Raw genomic sequence first — 9,962 nt, 5'->3', positions numbered from 1 at the left:
TCGTTAGGGGGTGGGAATTCAATTCTGCCCAATGGATGAGCAGGATTTTATTAGAAAGCCATTGATTTTGCTCAATGGCAGAAAGGCTAGGGACTGAAAAGCACCTACAGTGACCAAAGAAAACAAGGCTATAGTGAGTCTGGAGGCGGGAGCATGGCGTCTCCAAAACCCTTCCCAACCAGCGACTGCGTTCCCAGACGAGTGACAAGGACGTTCAGCCAATAGGCGCGAGGAAGTGGAACCGTCTAACCAATAAGGGAAGCGGGACCCGCCCTCTTCCCTCTGGAGCTGATTGAGGCAGGCACTGCGGCTCCGCTCTCTCAGTCCGCCCGGTGGCCGCCATGTTGAGCTTCGCTGGTCGCCGCTGTGTCGCCTCGGCCGCCTCCCTCCTACGCGGGAGCGGGACGAGGCCGCTCCAGGACCTGCTCCAGCTTCGCAGCGGGGCCGTCGCCTCCGCCACCGAGGCCCGTGAGTCGGGAGAGAAGGAAGGAAGGAAGGAGGAGGCCACGCGAGGGCGGGGTCACCTTGCGGCCTAGTGGTGGGAACGGAGACCCAAGGCGTTTTCCCGCCTGAAAGCGCTCTCCGCTTATTGCTTTTTGCAATAACAGGAACAATGAGCCCTTTGATCCCACTTTAACTAGAGCCAGGAATTTGTAGTTTGGCAGAGAAGGCTAAAGGCCTTGTTCCATCATTATCCTCGTTCAGTTTCTTTACCGTATTGAATGCCGATATTTTTTGTAAATCGCCCTGCGTCCACTTCGGGAGATAGGGCGGGATATAAATAAAGATTATTATTATCTGCCTAGGGTCACCCGCTGAGGTTTTCCTCGTGGCCGAGTCGGGATTCGAACTCCTGACCTCCAGGAAGGAAGATATTATAGACCCGGCATGAGCAAACTTTGGCCCTCCAGGTGTTTTGGACTTCGACTCCCACTGTTAGGAATTGTGGTAGTTGAAATCCAGAACACCTAGAGGGCCGTAGTTTGCCCATGTCTGTTACAGACCCAGTTAGGAGACTCCAATTGGGTCCCATGGCAAGTGGTGGCCGATTCAGCGAGGTTGCAGCGGCTGTGACATTGAAGCTGGCCATCTCGGCCTCCATTTTGTAGGGCTGTTTCACAAAGGTCTTCAGCCTTTGCTACCAAAGAGTGCTGGTACCTCACCAAAATACAAATCCCAGGATTTCACAGCACTGAGCCGGGGCAATGAAGCAGTGTCAAGCTGCATTCATTCTACAGTGTCATAGCATTCTTGGATGATCCCTCCGGAAGAGCCTGCCACTGGAATGATTTCTTTGCCCTCGTTGTGAAATATTACAAGACCCTAGGGGTCACCCAAGGACAGGAGAGAATGATAGAATCCTAGAGTTGGGTGAGACCTCGTGGGCCATCCAGTCCAACCCCTTGCCAAGAGGCAGGAAAATCGAATTCAAAGCACACACACACCCCTCCCCCCAAAGATGGCCATCCAGCCTCTGCTTAAAAGCCTCCAAAGAAGGAGCCTCCATCACACTCCAGGGCAGAGAGTGAACAGCTCTCAAATTAGGAAGTTCTTCCTAATGTTCAGGTGGAATCTCCTTTCCTGTAGATTGAAGCCATTGTTCCGTGTCCTAGTCTTCAGGGCAGCAGAAAACAAGCTTGCTCCCAATATGTCTTTCCCTCACAGAGGGGCTGCCCTCTCTATGACAGGCCTCCTCCAGCTGCTGCCCTCCAGCTGTTTGGGCCTCCAATTCCCAGGATTCCTGACCATTGAACAAGCTGGTGAGGGCTTTTGGGATTTGGAGGCCCAAACAACAGGAGGGTCACAACTTGTGGAGGCCTGCTCTGTAATTGTGCAAAGGGGAAGACAGGTTATAGATTACAATGGCTGGTATCCTGCAAGTGGCTTATGCTAACAAAGCCACTGGTGAGTAAATTTAAAGAAGTCCTGGAAGGAGGGATCTTGTACACTGATGGGCCGTGGCTTTTACAGAAGAGCAGCCAGAGGTAGACATTGTGCAGAGGGCTAAATATGAGGTTGTGGATTACTGGCTCTTGGTTGTGTGGGATTTATAACTTGTCTTCATAAATCTGTGTGAAAATGGTGAAAGAGTAATAATTATAAAAATAATAATGGTGATGATAAATAAGCCTAAACAGCTTTGTTTGCTCTTCAGAACAAGGAAGGAGTATAAAAGTAAGCATAGGGCTAAATCTAAAGAAGAGCAGTCTCTCCCAACTTGTTATCTTTCTGGGTATTTTTTTATTATAGCTTCCACCATTGTTAATGATTGATCACGCCTGCTGGGTCTAATGGCAGTTAAAGGTTTAAAACATCTGATGGTGGTTAGTTGTCAGGATAGCTGAGGATTGTCTTTTAAATTTAGATCTGTACACTGCTGAATCTGAGGCTCATGCTGGTACCAGATTTCATGTCCAGCTTTACAGATTCTCTACATCAGTTGTAAAGTGTGCAGTTAAAGCTCTGCCTTTTGAACCTTAGAAGTCATGTAGGTGTGAAAATTATCGACAGTGTGCAGGAATTATTAACACAGAAGTTGAGAATGAAAAATGTCGAGGGATAAAAAGTTGGGAAACCTGGCAGATCAAAATAGTGATAAGGTTGGTTCTCCACCTCCATTCTCTATACTGAATTAATGACACTCGGAAACAATGGATTCTCTGCTCATTGCACCATTGAGGGTTTTGCCTATGTAGTCACCTAGATCAGTGACCTTAAAATGTTGGGAATAAACGATGCAACCAGATCTTTAGTCTGATGTTGTCTACATCAAAAGAGAGGAAGTTACAGGTGTGACTCCCTGGGGAAACTTCCTTTCTTTGAACGCTGTTAGAAGTGTGAAAGAAAAAAATGGTGTTTCATATATTGTCTTAAGTTGTTTGTCGTAATTTTGTAGGCCGAAACTATGCTGCACAAACAGCACCTGCAGCTAAAGCTGGAGTGGCTACAGGGCGCATTGTTGCTGTCATTGGTGCTGTGGTGGATGTCCAGTTTGAGGAGGCCCTGCCACCCATCCTCAATGCTCTGGAAGTACAAGGCAGAGACACACGGCTGGTCCTGGAGGTAGCACAGCACTTAGGTAAGCATCTAGTCTATTTGCTCTCTATGTAGTCATGCTTAACTCTTCCTTCCTTGATGATCCATAAAATATGACTTTCGTTCTTCTGAGCTTGCTGAAGCCATGTTTTTGATCTGAGAAGGAAATGAGCCCACAGCTAATCACATAATATCTGGGAAGAAAACCATGTGGGCTGGCATCGTTAATTAATATTGTAGCTTATTGGTATCCAATTTGTTATGTTCAAAGATCAGGTGAATGCTACTGGCAGTGGCAGTTTGAGGTGAAGGATAGTAGCTTTTTGGTCTCTGTTATCTTTGAAGAGGAAAACTACATATTTTGTTTTGAGAAGTTCTTATATCCTTTTATTATAAGTTCATTTTCTTTCAATAAATATGCAGGGATGTTCCAGGTATGAGACTAAACTGTATCAGCTTTAATCAACAAGGGTGAGGAATGTTGGTCAAATGCATTCACTATCCCTGCTTTAATGGCTTTACCGTTCCAGTTAAGTACAGAGAGGAGAACATATGTATTTGAGTATTGGGATGTAGTTCCACTGTTCACTTACTAACATAGTAAAACGTCACCTTCTTTTGTTGCAGGTGAGAATACTGTTCGTACCATTGCTATGGATGGTACCGAAGGCTTGGTGAGAGGCCAAAGGGTTTTGGATTTAGGTGCCCCTATTAGAATCCCTGTAGGACCCGAGACCCTGGGCAGAATCATGAACGTGATTGGAGAGCCAATTGATGAGAGAGGCCCCATAACAACAAAACAGTAAGTGGGGATCTGACAAATCAATCATAAGGAAATAATTGTTAATAGTGCAGTAGTAAAAGCAGTTTCATAGACTTATCTAAAATTTTAAAGAATATCTTTCACAGTTTTGGTCTATGGCTGCTAGAATTAGAACTATGGCTGCAAAGTCCTCTCACAATTCACAGGAATCTGAAGAATACGTCACTTTAAGGATCTTGGCTGTTCCACAGATACGTTCATAGGGTTATATCAGTTTGTTGTTGGAAAGCTTATCTGGTCCATAGTACATAACTCTTAACAATTTTCCATTCCCGTGTCACCTCCCACAGTGGTTTAAAGAGTATAACACTCCTCTGGAGGCAGATCTAAAATAGTACAAGGAATTGCACTGTGCTAGAACATCACTGATAGAAGCCTTTGTTGATCAGAGCACTTTCTGTCAGTAGCAAAAGACCAGCTGGATAAAACCAGTTATCCTTTGGATTTACACTTCTTTTGTACTTCTGAGGAAACTTCTGATTTATAAACAAAGCAATTCTACATTCTAATATCAATAGGACCATGCTAAATATATAGCTATAGAGTGATTCTTCTACAATGGATGTACTATAGAGGTTCTGTTCAGAGGTGTGTTCAAATAAACATATAGATTAGCTTTTCTTTAAAAAGGGAAATTAATGTTATCAAATGTATGGTTTGGAATTCCATTTTGGCTGATAGAAACTATTGTATAGAATCAAGAGTTTTTCTTTCCTGTTCTGTGTCTTTCATTGAGTAATTATGGAATCTCTCTTTGCATGCTTGATATCATACATAATGTTAAACTAAACTGACAGTGATCAGAAAGAATAGCAAAGAACATAAAGGGTGTTGTAGTGTTGCCTAGCCGGGAAGGCTTGCAGCTTTACACTGAACAGTAAAGCTCCATTTTGTCTGTAAATAACCTTGTGAACATTCAAGCAAGACACAAGTTCCTTAAGATGAGGTGTACTGTCTCCTCCAGGTTTGCTGCTATTCATGCAGAAGCTCCAGCCTTTGTTGAGATGAGTGTCGAACAGGAAATCCTTGTCACCGGCATTAAAGTTGTGGATCTCCTTGCACCTTATGCCAAAGGTGGTAAAATTGGTAAGTTGTTCTAGCAGGTCCATGTGAGGAAGGTCCTAGAAGGGTCCTTTGCTAACAACCAGGCTTCAGTTAAATCCTGATGTACTGCTGGCTCAATTTTAGCTTTTTTCCTTCACTGATGAGTAAACCCAAGACTTTCGTTCTCCTGAAACTGCTGAAGCAACTCTCTTTTCTGAGAAGGAAAAGACGAGTGATGTGGGGTATTGTGGGAAATATAATCAAAGCTGCTAAACAGCACTTTCTTTCCCAGGCCTGTTTGGTGGTGCTGGTGTAGGCAAGACAGTATTGATCATGGAGCTGATTAACAATGTTGCCAAAGCACATGGTGGCTACTCTGTGTTTGCTGGTGTTGGGGAGAGAACCCGTGAAGGAAACGACTTGTACCATGAAATGATTGAATCTGGAGTCATCAACCTGAAGGACGCTACATCCAAGGTGATTCAGCTAGACAGGTGATCCTGTTGGGAAAATACTGATTTTGGTCCAAAATTATTTTTGGTGGAAGGAAACCCATTGAAATGTTGGGACTTCCTGATTACGCCTTCTCTTAAAGTAAATGTCTAGATCTAGTCCATGGCTTTTAACTTTTAAGATGCATCATTATTTGTCTTTTTACTTCTTTAAAGATTGGAATGTTGTAACTTGCATTAAAAACTAGTTACTCTGCATCTGATATGAAGACAGAATTCTCATTTTGATCCTGGACCAGCAATGTTATAGCACATTTGAGCCATTACTGTTGGAGAGGCATCCTTAAAACTCTTAATGGCATAATCAGGAATATATGTTGGAAAGAAATACTTTTATGCAGTATAGGACTAGCATTCCATGGAAGTGAACATGTGGAGAAAGAGAGTAGGCTGTCATCTTTAAATCTCACGATTTATATGGAAATGAGTTGCTGCATTGCTTCTGGCTGTTTCCATTGTGTATTGTTTTATTATAATGATGCTGGGAACCTGCAGCCAAATAATGATGTGCCTGGAATAAACTCACTACTAACTCTATTCTCCTTTTACTCCTCAGGTCGCTCTTGTTTATGGACAGATGAATGAGCCACCAGGTGCTCGTGCTAGGGTTGCTCTAACTGGGTTGACTGTGGCTGAATATTTCAGAGACCAGGAGGGCCAGGATGTATTACTTTTCATTGATAATATCTTCCGATTCACACAGGCTGGATCCGAGGTAAGCTTGAGTAGACTGGCCTTGATCACAGGTGCAGACCAAATTACCCGTCTGAATGTACTTGGCTGCAGTGAGCAGAATTAGGAAAACATGAGGCTTCCGTTTCTGTTTGCAATCAGAAAGGGGTCTCTGGTCTATCAAGGGTGCTTTCTGAAGTTGTAAAATAAAAAGCAAAGGAAGAATTTAAATTGATTGTTCTAGATACAAAGAATAAACCCTGAGGTTCTTGTACCAACCACAGAAGACTTTGGGTTTGCAGACAAGTAAGGGGTCCTGTAATTGTCAGCTACAAAAACTACTTGTTCCTTTTCTTTCAGGTGTCAGCTTTGCTGGGCAGAATTCCCTCAGCTGTGGGATACCAGCCTACTCTGGCAACTGATATGGGTACCATGCAGGAAAGGATCACAACAACTCAGAAGGGCTCTATCACCTCAGTGCAGGTAGCAACTATTGCAAGATTTCTGCTTTAACTCAAATTAAAAGCCCGTAAAGGCTGTGCATATGACTTTATTAATAGCTGATTTCTGGAACAGGGAAAAGCGTTCCTCGTCTCTTCATGCCCCTTTAGTCCAAACCAGCTAATTCTAAAGGACTGCAAAACTCTCCGTCAACAATTAAAATTGACTTCTGCCTTAGTATAAATCTGAACTGTCTATTCTTCTTCCACACTCCCCAGGCCATCTATGTACCAGCTGATGACTTGACTGATCCAGCTCCTGCGACCACATTTGCCCACTTGGACGCCACCACTGTGCTGTCGCGTGCCATTGCTGAACTGGGCATTTATCCAGCTGTAGATCCTCTAGACTCCACCTCCCGTATCATGGATCCCAATATTGTGGGGCAGGAACATTATGATGTGGCCCGTGGAGTGCAAAAGATCTTGCAGGTGAGGCGCAAGGGAGAAAAGGAGGACAGTTTAACATTGGGGAAGCGGGTTAGGAGGAAGAGACAAGTTTTGAAGCAAGAAACTTTAGCCATCAAGGATTACTACTTATGGTACTAATATAAAAGCCAGAGTGGAAAAGAATTGCTACATGACTTAAACTGTTCCAGGATGGCTATGTTGACTCTATCCATTTCTCTTTTTGGTCTTCCTAGGATTATAAGTCTCTCCAAGACATCATTGCTATTTTGGGTATGGATGAGTTATCCGAAGAGGATAAATTGACTGTGGCCCGTGCGCGTAAGATACAGAAATTTTTGTCCCAGCCCTTCCAAGTAGCTGAGGTCTTCACTGGCTATGCAGGGAAGCTGGTACCACTGAAGGAAACCATTAAAGGATTCCAGCAGATCCTGACAGGTAGGAAAATATTTTGATTACTTGTAAAACAATGGGAAACTTCAGTAGATTTGTGCACAAAATGTCTGTCCTTGGGAGTCCCTGAGCTGTGAGAAATGGCAGAAGTGGGTATTTTTATGTAACACTGAGATGGAAAATTGCAAATTATTTAAAAGGTGAGCCAGTGCTCCAGGAAGCTTCCAAGAGAAGCATAAAAAGGAGGACAAAGGTTTAAATAAAGCAGAACACACACTGTAAAGCAGGGGTGGGCAAAGTATGGCCTGTAGTCCGCATGTGGCACTTGGGCCCCTAAAGCCTCCAGATGCCTCCACCTTTTGAAACAGTTTTATATGAATTGTTGTTTTTACATTGTTTTTAGGCATTGAATTTTTGCCTATTTACTGTAAGCCGCTTTGAGTCCCCTCGGAGAGAAAGGCGGGGTAAAAGTGATGTAAATAAATAAATAATTTCCCCCCCCTTTTTGGAGGAAACTACAAACTAAAATGGTGGCTGAAAATGACATTTCTATGCCCCAAAATGCTGGTGTTACTCATCATGGCCCCCATCCCCTCTACAGCTGCATCATTGGTTTCCTGCAGAATACTGTCTTCAAAGGGATTTCAGTAGGTCTTAGCTGATTCCTATCCCCACAGGATATTTGTGGAATGGTGGTAGTGGTAGCAGGCTTTTCAGGTGCCTACCGGCAGAGCATAACAGCTTCTGCCCTCTCTACCATAGTCAAAAATAGGCAAGAAGCAGGTCTCACCCAGTTTTCAGCTTATAGTGCTTCCCCTAGGAAGGGAAATTCACTTATGTAAGAATTATCATGGGGAAAAGGTGTCTCCACTGAAACTTTTATCACTAGTCTTAGTTTCCACAACAAGCCAAATTTTTCAAAATCCAATTATCACAGCAACAGAAAGTGAGGGGAAATCCTCTGAACCAGGGCACAGACAGCAAAAGAAATGTAACAGGCTGTGATATCAAAAACTTTAAAAAGTCCAAACACATTGGCTGGAGTTACACTTATAAAAAGTACCTGTTCCGACTTACAAACAAATTCAACTTAAGAACAAACCTACAGAAGCTGCCTTGTCCCGAGAACTGCCTGTATACTGAACCACTGCTTTTTCTAAACAATTCTAGCTGATTCTGTGGTCTGACAACGCATGTCTTCTTTTCTCCTTTTGCAGGAGAGTATGACCATCTCCCTGAACAGGCTTTCTACATGGTTGGACCCATTGAGGAGGCAGTGGCAAAGGCTGATAAGCTGGCTGAAGAGCACTCATGAGTCTCTTGCTAAGTCAAAACTTGTTCTCAGATCTTCATTGGTTCATGTTGTTGAGGTTCCTCCTTTGGAAGTTGCGTAACACGTCTGCAGAATATTTAAATGTTTCCAATAAAACATCTGGTGAGAACCGAGTGACTTGTTTTGTTACAAGTGGTAACATTGTTGGGGGGAGCAAACACATCTAAAGTGGCCTACTGATTGATTGGCTGTTTGACAGTCAGAGAATAACAATTTTCATTGGACAGTATTAGAAATCATAACTGTACTGCTAATTCCGGGAGCCCCCGGTGGCACAGCATATTAAAGCGCTGAACTGCTGAACTTGTGGGCCAAAAGGTCGCAGGTTTGAATCAAGGGAGCAGAGTGAGCACCTGCTGTTAGCCCCAGCTTCTGTCAACCTAGCAGTTCGAAAACATGCAAATGTGAGTAGATCAATAGGTACCGTTTCAGCTGGAAGGTAACGGTGCTCCATGCAGTCATGATATAACCAATATGACCTTAGAGGTGTCTGCGGACAATGCCAGCTCTTCGGCTTAGAAATAGAGATGAGCACCAACCCCCAGAATCAGGCACAACTGGAATTAATGTCAGGGGGAAACCTTTACCTTTAACCTAGTGGTTTACCACTCTACAGGAGATGGTTATTTCACTGGATTGGTAACAGTAGGAGGAGAATATGCAAATATTGCTTTCCTCTGCTGTTGCTTACTTTTCAAATATACGACAGCACTGTTTATGTACAAGGGGAATTTATAATGCATACAACCAGATGTTTTTCTGCTCAAATTCCTTTTGCGTATAACCTCCCGTTCTCCCAATGCCTTCCCTCTAATGCCGTCTTACATTCAGAAGCAGTCTTTTGTATGGTAGTTGAAGTATTTGCATTAGAATTGGGAATCTATGATTTGCTGCATTGAGCATGTGCAAAACTGCAGCATACTAAGAAAAAATAGTAGTGGGAGTATGCAATAAAAATGCATTGAGTCCAATCAGTGTCTTCTGTGTGGGAACAAAAAAAGGGCACTTCCTATACGATACATACATAATTTAGAGCACTGCCTCTTAAACTTTGCAACCTGAAATCAAGTGTGGCCATCTTTGTGTTCATGAAAAGAGTAAAAAGTTCCTGAAACCCATTCATTTATACAAATCTGTTATCAACAATGTGCAGTGTTTGCAGTGGGCTCTACAAAAATGCTGTAGTACTCCACGAAAAGGAATATCAGCCTGTTTAGCAAGCCTAGGAAACGCTGGTTTAT

At 43.3% G+C, this 9,962-nt stretch overlaps 1 protein-coding gene and 2 non-coding genes across 3 annotated transcripts; all 3 read left to right on the top strand.

The window, feature by feature from the left end:
• Window positions 1-283: 283 nt before the first annotated feature.
• On the top strand, window positions 284-8,830 carry atp5f1b (ATP synthase F1 subunit beta). The gene is made up of 10 exons (XM_003216996.4): window positions 284-468; window positions 2,897-3,079; window positions 3,664-3,838; window positions 4,824-4,945; window positions 5,196-5,380; window positions 5,972-6,130; window positions 6,448-6,570; window positions 6,807-7,019; window positions 7,232-7,433; window positions 8,606-8,830. Exons 1-10 carry the CDS (start codon window positions 342-344, stop codon window positions 8,701-8,703), a joined length of 1,587 nt encoding a protein of 528 aa, XP_003217044.1. The 5' UTR covers window positions 284-341; the 3' UTR covers window positions 8,704-8,830.
• LOC134297251 (small nucleolar RNA SNORD59) lies at window positions 3,127-3,201 on the top strand. Its single transcript, XR_010003980.1, has one exon. It is a non-coding gene; the product is annotated as a small nucleolar RNA SNORD59 (small nucleolar RNA).
• Window positions 5,055-5,126, top strand: LOC134297252 (small nucleolar RNA SNORD59). The gene has a single exon (XR_010003981.1). It is a non-coding gene; the product is annotated as a small nucleolar RNA SNORD59 (small nucleolar RNA).
• Window positions 8,831-9,962: the final 1,132 nt, after the last annotated feature.

Source organism: Anolis carolinensis, chromosome 2 (assembly GCF_035594765.1).
Source record: "Anolis carolinensis isolate JA03-04 chromosome 2, rAnoCar3.1.pri, whole genome shotgun sequence".
Taxonomy (NCBI): Eukaryota; Metazoa; Chordata; class Lepidosauria; order Squamata; family Dactyloidae; genus Anolis; species Anolis carolinensis.
The sequence above is the reverse complement of the archived record's forward strand: the minus strand, read 5'-3'. Positions and strand labels throughout refer to the sequence as shown.

What these genes read in the sequence shown, in the direction of transcription:
- atp5f1b (XM_003216996.4), top strand. Translation starts at nt 342, where the DNA reads ATGTTGAGCTTCGCTGGTCGCCGCTGTGTCGCCTCGGCCGCCTCCCTC. An exon ending in TGAAGGACGCTACATCCAAG is followed by an intron (nt 5,381 to 5,971) that starts GTGATTCAGCTA and finishes TTTACTCCTCAG; the next exon opens with GTCGCTCTTGTTTATGGACA. An exon ending in ATTCCAGCAGATCCTGACAG is followed by an intron (nt 7,434 to 8,605) that starts GTAGGAAAATAT and finishes CTCCTTTTGCAG; the next exon opens with GAGAGTATGACCATCTCCCT.